This window comes from Macrosteles quadrilineatus, unplaced genomic scaffold (assembly GCF_028750875.1).
Source record: "Macrosteles quadrilineatus isolate MER2022 unplaced genomic scaffold, UCM_ALF_1.0 Scaffold_1__1_contigs__length_201487025, whole genome shotgun sequence".
In the NCBI taxonomy this organism is placed as follows: Eukaryota; Metazoa; Arthropoda; class Insecta; order Hemiptera; family Cicadellidae; genus Macrosteles; species Macrosteles quadrilineatus.
Genome location: NW_026542594.1, coordinates 108,953,261 through 108,970,036, shown reverse-complemented (window position 1 = coordinate 108,970,036; position 16,776 = coordinate 108,953,261). Strand labels below are relative to the sequence as shown.

The 16,776-nt window shown below is 35.7% G+C and overlaps 1 protein-coding gene across 5 annotated transcripts in view; it reads right to left on the bottom strand.

The window, feature by feature from the left end:
* Window positions 1-16,776, bottom strand: part of LOC128983017 (tRNA N6-adenosine threonylcarbamoyltransferase, mitochondrial-like) — a 140,967-nt gene that overhangs the window by 59,639 nt on the left and 64,552 nt on the right. For all 5 annotated transcript variants that reach the window (XM_054402157.1, XM_054402165.1, XM_054402142.1 and 2 more), the window contains one exon: window positions 125-258. In XM_054402157.1, the coding sequence (XP_054258132.1) occupies window positions 125-258 (134 nt within the window). The remainder of the gene's footprint in view (window positions 1-124; window positions 259-16,776) is intronic.

The following is a 16,776-nucleotide window of genomic DNA, read 5'->3' as shown; positions in this document are numbered from 1 at the left end:
GAAGCGGGATAGTTAAATGTCTACTGTAAAATCAATCAGTTGACAACGCTTTCCATCACTTGAACATCAAATTAATTGCTTTGATTTGATTCAGTTTTATATGAAATAAAATAATATGTATTACCAGGTTTTAAAGTGGTGGCTATAGCATCCACATCATTAAGTTTTAAGTTTGCTGAATCTAATGCTTTTGCAACAACTTCTTGTATGGCAGCTTTGTGTAAATCTCTGGCAACTGGCGGGATGATTCCACCATGTCTGTAAAAAACAGCCAATTATAAAATATTTAAAATAATTTGAGTTTTTTTGTACATTCCTTATATTTGTACAAAATCATACAGAATTCATACCTTCTAGGAGTCAGAAAAAAATATTAAAAGTAAGCATAGGTTGATATGCAAATGAAATTAAAGTTCTTTGTTAGTAAAATACAATGCTGCAAATTTAAACTCAATTGGACAGCCGAGTCAAAATGGCAACCGTTTAAGAATACTTGAATTAGCAATTTTGAATCTTTACAGCTGTAATTTTTGACTCAGTTGTTCTTTTAAGCTCAAATATGGGGCATTGTATTCGTCTAATACAGAGGTGCCCATCCCCCCCTAGACTAATGACGCACCCCCCCCCCACAAATTGAGCAACAGCCCCCCCCCCCCCCCCCACCATAAATGAGGTACATAACAAATGAGAAACATTATTCCCCCGCCCAGCACTATTTGTAAAACTAAAAGAAGTTTTATAATTCTTTTTTATTGAAAATTCAAACCTAGTTAATTTATATAAATAAAGTTATGGTTTTGTCTGTACATCGCACAGAATTATACATATTTTGGGTTATTTTTACGTTATATACATTGAAGAAGTTGAAACATGTCTTATCTCAATTTATGTCCGTCTGTCACGGCCCAGAAGGCATTTTACGCAGGTATTCGCAGGATTGGCGAGAGTGTCCTTAGCCATTAAAATATGGCCTCACTATTTTGAAAATAAAATAACGGACGATCAAAAACCCAATTTTTTGTGATTTTTCTAGTTTTTTTTTTTCTCCATGTTTACTACATACGTCATTTATGAAATACTAATAATCTGTTAAAACAGCTGTTTTGATAAAGATTCATTTTTCTAGCTGTCACTGATATCTTTACATAAATGTTTTATACGAATACTGTGTAGGCCCTAACCCATTTCCGATCACGTTTGTAACCATTTCCGATCACGTTTGTAAGCAAATCCAAAACTCAGTGAGATTAATAACCGTGTGGTTGGCTTTGGCTTACATAACGGGTTTGATTTATCACGGGTACTAATATGTATATGTAACTGTAAATTAAATTAAATAACTAGCCATAATCCAGGTCGGGAACCGGAGATTCTGTGTGTATCAAGTTGTACTTGAATTTTGATTACCGGGAAAATACCGTGAATCAGTGTTGTACAGGACTGGGAAACTTATCTTTCTATATAAATATAATTAGAGTTTTATAAGTCACCTCAATTTAAGGAATTTTTTATTGCCAGAATATCTGTATAGCGTTCGTAACCTCTGCTTAAGGAATTGTCAGCGTCTTTCTCTTGATATAACGACCCCCTCTCCCTCCCTTTGGAAACATCATAGCACCTTTGATGAAAATGAAATGGAAACAACGCTTGCGCCAACAATCGTCTGCTCCGTTTTACACTTCTGTCTGCTGTGCGCTATGTTACAGCAGATTTCAGATACAACAGCTGGGGAATGATGACGATATAATGCTTAGTAAACTGTGATTGAGTGATTAGTAACCATGGTAACTTTTAGTAAGGCTGTGATTGGGCAACAAGTAGGCCTAAATATGGCGACTTGATGAATTTGTGTATGAATTGAAGAGAAACCTAATAATAAACCTAAGAACAAAGAAAAAGAATAACAAGATTGGTCTTTTTTTTATTTATTCATTCAAGAGTAACACCATTTTTACATTAGAATATACATTAAATAGGATTAAATCACTTTATAAACATAGCATAATTAGGTAATAAATATGAGCAATAATAAGAATAAATTAAAAAGCAGACATGACATGCAAAATACATAACCAGTATAAAAGAAAACAAAAATACATTCATAGGCTGAAACATTTCAAGTGTAAGGCATACACAGACATAGCAAATTTGGTACAGGCTACTAAAATACGTGCAATTAATAAGAATGAAAATGAGGAGCAGGCATAAGATGCAAAAGACATAATAATATGACGCAAAATATAACAACAACAGGTAAAATATGAAGTGCAAAAACATAACAACAACAATATTTAACAATATGCAACCGAGACATAACAACAACGAGAAAAAAGGAAACAACAAGTGCAATACCGGTAGACTAACAAAAGAAATACCCCCGCCGCAGCAAACCTGCCGACTAAGCGAATTTCCATTTGTCTGAATTGATTTTCAGTTAAATATATTTTAATAACATTAGGTTTAACGAGTACCTAGGTTTGCTGCTACAAGGAAACTAATAAAGTGTGTTTTTGAGTAAAATATTGATAGCTTAGTACAAAATAAATAAATTTGCCAAGTTTGATCAAAATATATCCATAAACAAGCAAACTACAACATTTGACAATATTCTCCATAAGAATAACATGGGAATTTTAAATTTACAATTTTTTTAATTTTCTCCGTTACTAATAATTGAACAAAAATACTTTTATATACTAAATTATTTGTTTTTTTAAGCTCTTTAAAAAGGTCTAAAGAGAAATCGGGAAATTTTGTGTTTTGAGGGTCAAAAGTGAGAAAAACCAATTTTTACCCCATCAAACCCCCCGTAAAGCCCCGTTCCCATGGTCCGATCGTGCTGGTTCGCGAACTCATTCAAGTTTATCCCGCTTTACACCTTTAAACCAAATTTCATCAAAATCGGACAAAAATTACTCAAGTTATCGCGTTCACGGACGTATATATATATATATACTAGCTGTAACCCGCGGGCTTTGCCCCGTTTAACTTCTTAATTTTCAAGATTATCTCGTTAGCATGGCTCAATCACGTCCTGGTTGAAGTTTGTTCGCTACGCTCACTCACCTTTAGGTTGGAGCTCGTTCGCTACGCTAACTCGCCTCCAGGTTGAAGTTCGTTCGCTAAGCTCACTCACCTTTTGGTTGCAAATTAGCTGTTGTCATAAATGTAAAAAAAATAATAGTGCTGCACCCTGTTGGTAATCCTTGTAACTTTAATGCTATTGAACATCATAGAACAGAACCAACTTGTTTAATTGAAACAGCTGTTAAGATTCAATAATTCCATTTCTCATAAGGTTAACATGGGAAACTCCAGAGCCACTGGGGCGGAGCCCGAAAGGATTTTTGAAATAAGAATATGCCTATATGTTAATCGGGAATGTGAGCTATCATCATGCCAAATTTCAGCCCAATCCGACCAGTATGTTTCGCGTTCACTTGTCACAAACATACATCCATACATCCATACATCCATCCATCCAAACTTTCTCATTTATAATATTAGTAGGATATACTAGCTGACCCGCCTAAGTTATAGGTTTCCCCTAAGACAGACCGATGGAAAGAAAGTACCGTTACGTTTAATTTTCAAGATGATCTCGTTCGCATCGCTCAATCACGTCCTGGTTGAAGATCGTTCGCTACGCTCACTCACCTTTGGGTTGGAGCTCGTTCGCTACGCTAACTCGCCTCCAGGTTAGCTCGTTCGCTACGCTCACTCGCCTCCAGGTTGAAGTTCGTTCGCTACGCTCACTCACCTTTTGGTTGCAAATTAGCTGTTGTCATAAATGTAAAAGAAATAATAGTGCTGCACCCTGTTGGTAATCCTTGAAACTTTAATGCTATTGAACATCATAGAACAGAACCAACTTGTTTAATTGAAACAGCTGTTAAGATTCATTAATTCCATTTCTCATAATAGTCCAGACAAACTTACATAGGGACCGTTAAAAAAATTGCAAGAAAAGATTTTATAGTTTTATTTTGTAGAGTTGGGTTTGCAGAATGACATACTAAAAGTTGCCAAAAATCGGTGCACGAGAAAACCACTAAAATCACAATTTAAAATGGCGGCTTTTTTCAACATTGGACAAATTAAAAAAACATATTTCACATGCATTTGCTATGCACATTTTTCGAGATATTGACTTGGGACCACCGCCTGTATTTATTGAGTGGTTAGTACTTCATTTTGATAGGGAACATGTTTTTGGCCGCCATCTTGGATCCGCCATATTGGACATAGATAATTTTTTTTCAATGTAATGATAGTGTTGTGACACATCATTACCAACTACATTTTTACACTGATTTCAATGCCGAAATCCGTTTTTAAATATCTTTATTCATTTAGAAGATATATACAAAAGAAAACTCTGCACCATACATTTCTTATGGACGTTTCGTAGTTTGATATTTTTTTAAAATTATTTTTCTTATATCTCCAGTTCTTATTAACGCTTGTAGTTCGTTCTAGGCTTAAAATATTCAGTAATGTAAGGGCTTTCATTTGAGCTCTTGATCATTAAAATCAGACGAGTTAAAGACCTGCTACAAACCTCAGAACAATATTAAATTTAACTTTTTAGAAATATATTTTTATTAAAATATTTATAACTCGGGTTGTTAATACGTCACCAAGTTCTTTCTTGTCTCAAATTACTCAGTGAATGTTTAGCTTTGATTTTATTAATCACTAAACAAAATCTGACAATTTTAAAATGAGCCATGGACCATAATTTAACATTAAAATGTATTTATTTTGAAATTTGTCTTTAGTTAAGGACATATATCCCAAACCCTAATAACTCCTGGAAAGTAATCCATAGCTAAAATAAAAGTCAATATTTTGGCGAATTATTTAAGACTATAAAGAGTTTTGGGAGTTATTTAGAATTAGGAATATACGTCTTTAACTAAAGACAAATTTCAATATAAATACATTCAAATGTTAAATTATGGTCCATGGCTCATTTTAAAATTGTCAGATTTTGTTTAATGATCAATAAAATTAAAGCCAAACATTTACTGAGCAATTTGAGACCAGAAAGAACTCGGTGACGTATTAACAACCCGAGTTATAAATCTTTTAATAAAAATATATTTCTAAAAAGTTAAATTTAATATTGTTCTGAGGTTCGTAGCAGGTCTTTAACTCGTCTGATTTTAATGATCAAGAGCTCAAATGAAAGCCCTTACATTACTGAATATTTTAAGCCTAGAACGAACTACAAGCGTTAATAAGAACTGGAGATATAAGAAAAATAATTTTAAAAAAATATCAAACTACGAAACGTCCATAAGAAATGTATGGTGCAGAGTTTTCTTTTGTATATATCTTCTAAATGAATAAAGATATTTAAAAACGGATTTCGGCATTGAAATCAGTGTAAAAATGTAGTTGGTAATGATGTGTCACAACACTATCATTACATTGAAAAAAAATTATCTATGTCCAATATGGCGGATCCAAGATGGCGGCCAAAAACATGTTCCCTATCAAAATGAAGTACTAACCACTCAATAAATACAGGCGGTGGTCCCAAGTCAATATCTCGAAAAATGTGCATAGCAAATGCATGTGAAATATGTTTTTTTAATTTGTCCAATGTTGAAAAAAGCCGCCATTTTAAATTGTGATTTTAGTGGTTTTCTCGTGCACCGATTTTTGGCAACTTTTAGTATGTCATTCTGCAAACCCAACTCTACAAAATAAAACCATAAAACGTTTTCTTGCAATTTTTTTAAGGTCATATCCTATATTTACCCGACTATAAGGTTAACATGGGAAACTCCAGAGCCACTGGGGCGGAGCCCTTTTAAGAATTTCGAAACGGGAAATAGTTTACGTCCGATTCGCATACCTACAGAATTTACACACCAAATTTCATTACGATCGGTGAAGTCGTTCCGGAGGAGTTTGCAGACAAACACTGTGACACGAGAATTTTATATATTAGATATAAGTCTATATATATATATACAGTATATATATATATACATATATAAAAATTTGAACGAATGGTGTTTTTGGCCTCTGGGGACATCAAAATGAAAAAGTAAATCGGTCCCGGGTCTAGTTCTTACCGTGCCACCTACGGTAATAGCTACTTCCCTACAGGGAAATTCGCTAAAAGTAAGATACAACAACAACAACAACAAAAATAAATAAATAAATAAATATATATATATATATATATATATATATATATATATACAAAACAACAGCCATAAATTAATTTAACAAACGCAAACACAACAGGAAACTTATTTAATAGGCAAACAGGAAGCTCCAACTGGACACAAATGTGGCCCTTTAAAGGCACCACCAAAGAAATAACTGAAACTTTACTGAAGCCCTTAGGCAGCCACTAGTTTAAAAAGGCACTGGCATATATTTTAAAAACAAGAGCTGAAGTGCAGAAGAAGTCCACATGAGCAGCCGCCACAGCGCCCTCACGCAGTAACCGAGACAAGTCGCTGTTGTACGCATATGATGTGGGATGGAATCTGCGCTGGAAAATTGCTCTGGAGCCAGTGCCTCTCGGGACAATAAGGTCAATGTTGAAAAGCAGATCGGGGCTGTCCAGAAGACCATTAACCAGCTTGTACAGTACCACAAGATCAGCCAGTCTACGTCGGATGTGAAGAGGTTGGATACCAAAGATCCTCTGAAGTTCTTCAATTGGTACATCGGTATAAGCATAACCAATACGGATACCCAACATCCGAGTGAAGCGAGCTTGGATTCGAGACAGCAAGTTCTCGTCACATTCTTTTTTAAGAGTGTTTTTACTATCTCTAAATATAATTTTACACTTTTTTTATTACTTATCTATCAATTCCTATGCTGTGATACAGCACCTACTGGTAGCCTATCCGTCTATCATGAGCTTATAACACTTTCTAAAGGGTCCTTTAATATTTACGTTATTTATAGCAATGCAGTGTTTGGCTAGTTATTAGTTGAGTTTGAGTTAGACATAATTTAAACGTTTCCGTTTGTACAACTGAACCAAGATAAATTATTTGAAATGAACAATAATAATGTTATTGCACAATAATAATGATTGTGCAATATTGAATTTCGTTTATAAAAATGCAAATCGTGACATTAATGGCTGTTTACAGCGTTTTAATGGGTTTGTCATCTGTTTATTTATACTATAATGGATTAACCTTATTTTTCATTACCCCCCTCCCTATTCACTCAGGTAATCGAGTATCTACACAATATTGTAAAGTATTGTAGCCTATGCTACTTCATTGTATTTTAACGAGTTTTATGTCAACAAAGCGTTTTGTGCTAACTCGCGGTGTAGCTGGACGTGTCTGTACCACACGTTATCTTTTATCTATCACAGCAGTTGAGCCATCCCGTGTCCTCCCTCTTAGATCTCACGTCTTGCTAATCTTGAATAATAACTTCCTACACAAATCCTAAACTATCCTAAAATCCTATTTTAACTAATTGAATTCAATAATATAACTATTGTCATTAATTAATCGAATTAATCAACTTTATATCTGGTGACTTCATAATATATTTTTGATTGTAGTCACGTTAAACACTGTTGCAATTAACTTTAGCCACCCCCCCCCCCCCACCATTTGAAATTATGCAACCCCCCCCCCCCCCAAGAATTTCAATGACGCAGTCTGCGTCACAGCCCCCCCTTGTGGGCACCCCTGGTCTAATAAATACATTACTGTAATTTTATGTGCATATCGACCTATGCTTAAATTTAGGGTTTTGCTCCGACTTCTAGCGTGCGTCTCCCTGAAGAAGTGGTGTATAATTGCATTGCATATTCAAGGAATCTTAGAACCGCTCACATGTGTGACTCGATTATCCGTTTGAGTTTGGGTTTGCGGCTTTGTATTTTACTGACTAAGACCTTTAATTTTATGTGAATTTCAACCTATGCTAACATTTAAGATTTTAATGATGGGTTTGAAATTACAAATATTGTATTTCCTATCCTTTATTTGCCATTCCTGATAATTTTACCTTGCATAATTTGGAACTGGCAATATAATCGGTTGTTTAAAAACATCTAAACTCAAGTTTAGAGAATGTGTAGTTTTAAAGAGTTCAAAATGGGTTATTTTCTGCAAAAAACTAAACATACCTAAGCTTTGAATAGTAAAAAAAGCGTTACATGTGTTACAATTTATTTATTATCTCTATATATTTCAACAGAGCAACAATTACAAAAGGTGCGTTTTATAATGGTGAGTGTATGGGTAGCGTCAGATTCTGCCAGTCAAGAGTGGGGGGAGCTAAACCGAGAACAGCGCCCGCAGTGCCACTAAGAGTGCAATAATCCTGTAGTTCTTTACATCGTTGCCATACACCATTGGGTATCAATATTTAAATTAATTAATTAAATTAATTAATGTAAGTTAATTAATGTAAGTTAATTAATCTAAGCTAATTAATGTAAGTTAAGTTGTTGAGGATTTTATATAGTATTGTTTTGCTTGTGCTATATAGTCAAATATCTTTTTAATGTATCTTTTAATATCAGCTGCTTGTTATTATGTTGTTGTTCTAATATGTTCACAGTTTGAAGTGTTATTGTTTTAATATCTTTCCTTTCAGCAAATTTCCCTATAGGGAATTAGCGAATTTCCCTATAGGGAAGTAGCTATTACCGTAGGTGGCACGGTAAGACCTAGGCCTGGGACCGATTTGCTTTTTCATTTTGATGTCCCCAGAGGCCAAAAACGCCATTCGTTTAAATTTGTATATACAGGGTGTCCCACGAGAGGTGTCTCAAATTGATTATGGAAAAACGTTCAAATTCAAAAACGTTCATTTCAAAAAACTGTTACTTGTAGCATATCAAAGTAAAGCTAATTTCATAATGTAAGAAAATTCAACCGGATAAGGGCTAAATGCGTTGGTATAGGAAACACAAAATATTAAGAAAATATAGATTTAAAAAAAACTGCCGTCATTTTGAAACGGAAAAAGATAATTAATTTCTGTTTTTGCCAAAATGTTTGTCTATCAAATACCTTTAAAATTATGTATAACACTAGCTGTAACCCGCGGGCTTTGCCCCGTTTAACTTCTTAATTTTCAAGATTATCTCGTTCGCATGGCTCAATCACGTCCTGGTTGAAGTTTGTTCGCTACGCTCACTCACCTTTAGGTTGGAGCTCGTTCGCTACGCTCACTCACCTTTAGGTTGGAGCTCGTTCGCTGCGCTCACTTGCCTTCAGGTTAGCTCGTTCGCTACGCTAACTCGCCCCTAGGTTGAAGTTCGTTCGCTACGCTCACTCACCTTTTGCTTGTAAATTAGCTGTTGTTATAAATGTAAAAGAAATAATAGTGCTGCACCCTATTGGTAATCCTTGTAACTTTAATGCTATTGAACATCATAGAACAGAACCAACTTGTTTAATTGAAACAGCTATTAAGATTCAATAATTCCATTTCTCATAAGGTTAACATGGGAAACTCCAGAGCCACTGGGGCGGAGCCCAAAAGGATTTTTGAAATAAGAATATGCCTATATGTTAATCGGGAATGTGAGCTATCATCATGCCAAATTTCAGCCCAATCCGACCAGTATTTTTCGCGTTCACTTGTCACAAACATACATCCATACATCCATACATCCATACATCCAAACTTTCTCATTTATAATATTAGTGGGATGACATATGTTTACATTTGAAAATTCCGAGATTCGAACTAATGACCCTCAGTTTTTGACACACCCTGTATTGGGAAAAACTTAAAAATATTTTTACGTTATTCCTTGGGGTCGATTTAGCGAGAAAAAAAATTTATTGCATCCTTGTACTTTAAGCCGTTTTTCCGTAATCAATTTGAGACACCTCTCATGGGACACCCTGTATGTATATATGTCCATGAACGCGATAACTTGGGTAATTATTGTCCGATTTTGATGAAATTTTGTTTAACGGTGTAAGGCAGGATAAACTTGAATGAGTTCGCGAATCAGCATCATCAGACCATGGGAACGGGGTTTTACGGGGGGTTCTATGAGGTAAAAAATGGTTTTTCTAATTTTTGACCCTCAGAACACAAAATTTCCCAATTTCTCTCTAGACCTTTTTAAAGAGCTTAAAAAACAAATAATATAGTATATCAAAGTGTTTTGTACAATTATTGGTAACGGAGAAAATTCAAAAAATTTTAGATTTAAAATTCTCATGTTATTCTTATGGAGAATATTGTAAAATGTTGTAGTTTGCTTGTTTATGGATATATTTTGATAAAACTTGGCAAATTTATTTATTGTATACTAAGCTATTAATATTTTACCAAAAACCCCACTTTAACAGTTTCCTTGTAGCAGCAAACCTAGGTACTCGTTAAACCTAATGCTATTTAAATAGATTTAATTGAAAATCAATTCTGACCAATGGAAATTCGCTTAGTCGACAAATTTGCTGCGGTGGGGGTATTTTACATCAATTGTTAATAAAGTATTTTATGTATTTTATTCCCTCATTTCATCAGGTTCCGGGCCAGAAAACAATTTTGATATAATTCATTTTGAATATGTATAAAACTACATTAAAATGAAGAATTCAGGACTGATTGTGTTTGATAAGATTTCTAGGCTTATGAACAATATTTTGTTACCTAATTTCTTGAACAGAATTTTTAAGTTGTTTGATCTAAAATGCAAACACAAGAAAACACTAATACAACTCCTACTATTACACCTACCTCAATTAATACAGGATTGTCTAGTATGACAAATATTATAATGGGAGGAAATAGTAATGTTGGACGTCTAGAGGGTGTTTGAAATTATAATAATTGGAAGTTTTCAATGAAAATGGCCTTAATAATTGATGGACTTTGGGATTGTGTATCTGATGATACTGAAATTAAATATAAAAACAGAGATCAAAAGGCTCTTGCAAAAATTTGTTTAAATGTTTTGCCTACTTCTTATCCTTACGTTAGGAATGCTAACACTGCTAAAGAAGCTTGGGATAATTTCCAGAATGCTTTTGAAACCAAAAGTTTGGTTAGAAGACTTAGTCTTTTAAGACTTTTGTTTTACTTATAACTAAATTGGAAGATTTTAGCACAATGGCAGACTATGTAAATGGAAGTTTGTCCTTAGTTCAACAGTTAGCAGACATAAATCACATTGTTGGTGATGAAGAAGTTGCAATGCTACTTCTGGGTAGTTTACCTTCAGAATATGGATCAGGGATTTTGGAAGGATAGATGACGTACCATTTTTCAGTCTTGGAGAGGTGGAGGCGGCCGTCCTATCCCTGAAGAACAATAAGGCTCCTGGACCCGATAGGGTACCCGGCGAAGTCCTCAAAAAGGTTTTGACTATTAACCTCTTGATCCTTTTGCGCATATACAACGCCTGCCTAGTCGAAGGAGTTTTCCCCTCGTGCTGGAAACAGCTAGGCTTGTGCTTGTTGGGAAGGGGAAGGGAGACCAGGACCTGCCATCCTCTTACATACCTCTGTGTATGTTAGATACGGCTGGCAAAGTCCTTGAGAAGTTGATCCGTTCCCGACTGAATTCAGCCGTGGTCGCTGCGGGGGACCTGTCCCCTCGCCAGTATGGATTCAGGATGGGGTGATCTAAGGTTGACGCTGTTGAGGAGGTGAAGCAAGCCGTGATGAGAGCTGAGGATTTTAACCACTACTCTCGTAGGGTTGTGCTGCTCGTGACTCTCGATGTGCGAAACGCATTTAATTTCGCAAGGTGGTGCGAGATGCTGGATGCTCTGGAGAACACCTTCCACGTCCCGGCATACCTCATGCGTATCATAGAGGATTATCTCCGGTTCCGCCTCCTCACGTATGACACTACAGAAGGCCCACGGATGATGAGTGTCACATCCGGTGCTGCCCAAGGTTCCATACTCGGCCCAGACCTCTGGAATGACGCGTATGACAGCCTCATGAGGTCTGAAATGCCTGAGGAAACTGTTTTGGTTGGGTACGCAGACGACGTTGCAGTTTTTATAGCTGCACGTAGCGTTGAGCTGGCTCAGCTAAAGCTAAACCGAGTTATGCGTACTATAAACGCATGGATGACAGCCCACGGTCTCTTGCTTGCTTTGAGCAAAACTGAGATCGTGGTATTAACAAAAAAAAATGGATTGACACCATCGTGCCGTTGAGGGTAGGGGTCGTCAAAGTCCAGACGGTTCGTTCTGCCAAGTACCTTGGGGTTATGGTGGACAGCAAGCTTAGCTGGCGGGATCAGATTTTCCGTACGGCGGACAAGGCCGCTAGGGTGGTCTCCTCTCTTAGCCGGTTGATGGCCAATGTCGGAGGGCCTCGGTCCAGCCGTAGAAGGCTGTTAATGTCTTCTGTCCAGTCCGTACTCTTGTACGGTGCTGAGGTGTGGGCAGACGCTCTCAATAAGGAGGTATATAGGATGTGGCTTGCCCGAGTGCAGCGTCAGGCAGAGTTGCATCCGCCTACCGAACAGTGTCCGAACCCGCCATCCTGGTGGTTGCTGGAGTCATCCCCGTCAAACTTTTGGCGGTTGAGAGAAAGGTAATTTATCAGCGCCGTGGGGAGGACCAGGCACGAACAGAGGAACGCATCCGCACCTACCAGCTGTGGCAAGAGTACTGGGAACAGGAGACTCAGGGACGCTGGACCAGGCGACTGATCAAGGTTCAAATAATTTTTCTGTATTTACTGGATTAGTGAGAGTGCCTTTGGCTATAAAAACATGGCCTTGATTCTTTGAAAAAAAATAACGAACCATCAAAAACCCAATTTTGTTCAATTTTTGTCAAATTTTCTTCCAATGTTTACTATTACATTTTATGAAATAACGATCAGCTATTTGGATTATTATATATTTGTCACATTTCCTCCGAATGTTTGCTAGATATACCGATCATCGTTTAGAGATTACGTAATCTTTCAAATAAGAAACCTTTGTTTGGATAAAGGTTTTTTCTTCAAACTGTCATCAATATGATAACATTAAAGAATTCAAAACCAAGGGAGATTAATAACTTCGATACTGATACCAAGATTATGGTTGTATTGTATGATCTATTGTTTAATAGATTTAATTCTGTGTTTGAATCTTTATTTCTATAAACACAACCAATAGGCTACGTTGGTAAATAAAACAAACTGTTGATAATAATTTTAGATTTATTCCATCCTTTTATACATATTTCTACACAAAAATTAATACAAATTTAATCCAGTTGCTGTAAACTACTATTAATTTAAAAAAATATGGACACGACTCATATGGGCAACGTGCCCTTCTGCACTTGTATTATTTTGTATTGTATTACACAATCGAAGAATTTTCCAATGATTGAAAACATGTATGACAATAATCTCACGAACCTATGATGATCTGTCTTGAATAATATAGGCAAAAGTGGTAAAAAAGGCAGACACAACCCGTACAATAGATAGGTTAAGATATAGTCAGAGAAATATAGGATATGACCTTCAAAAAATTGCAAGAAAACGTTTTATGGTTTTATTTTGTAGTGTTGGGTTTGCAGAACGACATACTAAAAGTTGCCAAAAATCGGTGCACGAGAAAACCACTAAAATCACAATTTAAAATGGCGGCTTTTCCCAAGATTGAAAACATTTTGAAAAAAGATACTACATAGGCCTACATATTTTTATGAACATTTTTTGAGAAACTGACTTGGGACCACCGCCGATATTTATTGGGTCGTTAGTACTTCATTTTGATAGGGAACGCGTTTTTGGTCGCCATCTTGGATCTGCCATATTGGACAGATTTTTTTTTTTTTAATGTAATGATAGTGTTGTGACGCATCATTTCAAACTACATTTTTACACTGATTTCAATGCCGAAATCCGCTTTTAAATATCTGTTTTCGTTTAGAAGATATGTTCAAACGAAAACTCTCCCCCATACATTTCTTATGAACGTTTCGTAGTTTGATAATTTTTTTAAATTATTTTCCTTATATCTCCAGTTATTATTAACGGTTGCAGTTCGTTCTAGCCTTAAAATATTCAGTAATGTAAGGGCTTCCATTTGAGCTCTTGAAATTAAAATCAGGCTAGTTCAAGACCAGCTACAAACCTCAGAACAATATCAATTTTAACTTTTTAGAAATATATTTTTATTAGATTATTAGATTATTATTAGATTATTCAAAATGTTTCCAATGTTGGGAAAAGCCGCTATTTTAATTTGTTATTTTAGTGGTTTTCTCGTGCACCGTTTTTTGGCAACTTTTAGTATGTCATTCTACAAACCCAACACTACAAAATAAAACCATAAAACGTTTTCTTGCAATTTTTTTAATAAACCCCCGTGTCAGTTTTCTTAGTTTGCTTGGACTAATTCAATAAGAAATAATTTCAAGAGTTACTGTGATAATAAGATTTTCCACTGATTTCGTAATGGAACGTTATATTGCAAAACATGACATGATACAGAAGAAAACTTATTTTAAAATCAGAAAATAACATTGCAAATACTTTTTTTGACAATTCAGAACTCCTTATTAAGCCGCGTTTACACCGGAGTTAATAACACGTGTTTTTAACAAAAAGTTATTAACATAACAGAATCGCCCAAAAATTTCTCTTAACAAAAGTTAATAACTCGTGTTTTTAACAGAAAATTCCTTGTTATTAACAAGATTTATGTTATCCATCAAGAGTCGGTAAAGATCAAAGGAAATGTGTTATGTTTCTAACAAATGTTAATAACAAAAGTTAATGGTCTCTTTTAGTGCGTTAACTTTTGTTAATAACAGGTCCCTCTCTTCCCCGCAACCCCAGCGCCCAGCATCGTGCTACAGCGCGCTAGTCGCCCCTAAGTACCAACTGCAGCAGACTCTCAACATCACAGCTGGTCATGCGGAGGAAATTCATTATGCTTCCATCGCACCTTAGCTCGCCTGAAAGAGGGTCACGATCGTCTTCTTGCATATCACTTAACATATCACTCCCACTGTACAAAGTCCTTGCTCTGAGTGACGGTTTCACCCAGTAACTCCTAGGTCTCCTATGGGCAGCAGTAGCCAAAACAACGCACGCAGCTGCAGCGAGAACCACGTCATCCTCTCGTACCATTTTCTCATCTACAACTGCTGGCTGTGCATGAGCAATGATTCAAGATGGTGGAGTAACTTAATGTTTTTAACAAAAACTGAAGTACAAAATAATTTGTTAACTTTCTGTTATTAACTTTTGTTAATAACTGCCAGTTAATAACAAAAGTTAATTAACTTCATGTTATTAACTCCGATGTAAACGCGGCTTTAATGTGTGTTGTTTAAAATGCAATTTAAATATTAACAGCTGTTTCATTAAAAAGTATTATCCACATGGCCAAAATGTACACAAATCTGGGAAGGGAACTTTAAAGGCTTCTGGGGCAGAGCCCTAACGGCATTTACTTTGTTTTTCTTTTGATGGCTCATCTACAGTCCAAGACCTTTCTTTGGACACCTCTACTAAAGTTTCTATGCCAAGCCGGTCTCTCAAAAAGTGGAGACAAAGTTTCCAATTAAATATTTAGATTACCCCATGTTGATCTTATGGGAGAAAACCCAACTTTGATGGAAGATCCTGCCAAAACTCATAAAGATTTAAAAAAATTAAAAACACTTTGCAAAACTACAGATCAGGGCCATTTTTTTGACACTTAAATCATCAAAATCGGTCCAAAAATGAAGGAGGAGTTCTGTTCACAAAAATTGGCTTAGCATATTACATATATAGATAGATTGAATACATTATCATGTATTTTTATATTAAAATTAAGTGTGTAGATCAAAATGTCTTACTGAAAGAGCTATTTGTATCTCCAAAACATTTTTTTATTTTTAGTGTGGAAAATTAGCATATTGTGCACGTGATGGTGACGAACTGAGACTTGCTGAGACGCAAAGGGTGGGTGAGCGAAGGTAGCAAGCAGTGAAAGTGAAACATGCGGTGGGACAATAGACAAGGGCAAGGACACTGGCTGAGGGTAGCCGAGTTGATCATTTCAAGTTTCTAGGTAACACAGGGTTGTCAACAATCTCAGATCCCGTTATGCGACAGCCACGAAACTGGTGGCCAAGGGTGGTACTATTACAAAAGTCTGTTTTGGGAGAGCTGTGTTGTTGCTCGTGACGCCTGCAGAATATGGGATACGGATCACTATCCGACCGCCTCTTAAGAATTTGGTTGCCGTGTTCTTTTGAGTGTAGATAGATTTGTAGTTCTTCTTTTATATCCATTTTTCACCCTTTTTCTCATAATTTAGAATTTTGACACATTCTTCTAATTTGCCATAATTGTGATTGTTTTCTAATATATGTTCTGCGTACATTGAACGTTGGGATGTTTTATTTTTAGATTTTACAGCTTGCATATGTTCTTTGAATCTGCATGAAAATGCTCTCTCTACATGGCCAATGTAGAATTTTTGACAATTTAGACATTTGATTTAGTACATTCCGGATTTGTTATATTTGTCAATTGAATGTGGGTTCTTGTTAGATAGTTTATTAACTAAATTGAATGTGTTGTTTCTATATCTATAGCTAATTTTGAATTTGGATGCTTGAAATGTTTTTCTGATTGGTTTGTTTAATACCGAACTGTACGGAAGACAAATATACTCCTTCTTCTCTTCTTTGTCTGGATTTTGGGTTTTCTTATTTTGTATTTTCTTAATTAATTTGTCTATTAAACTAGTTTTGTATCCATATCTTGCAGCTATGTCTTTTATAATGTATTTTTCCAAATTGTAATCATTTTCATTTAGAGGTAGGTACCCGTT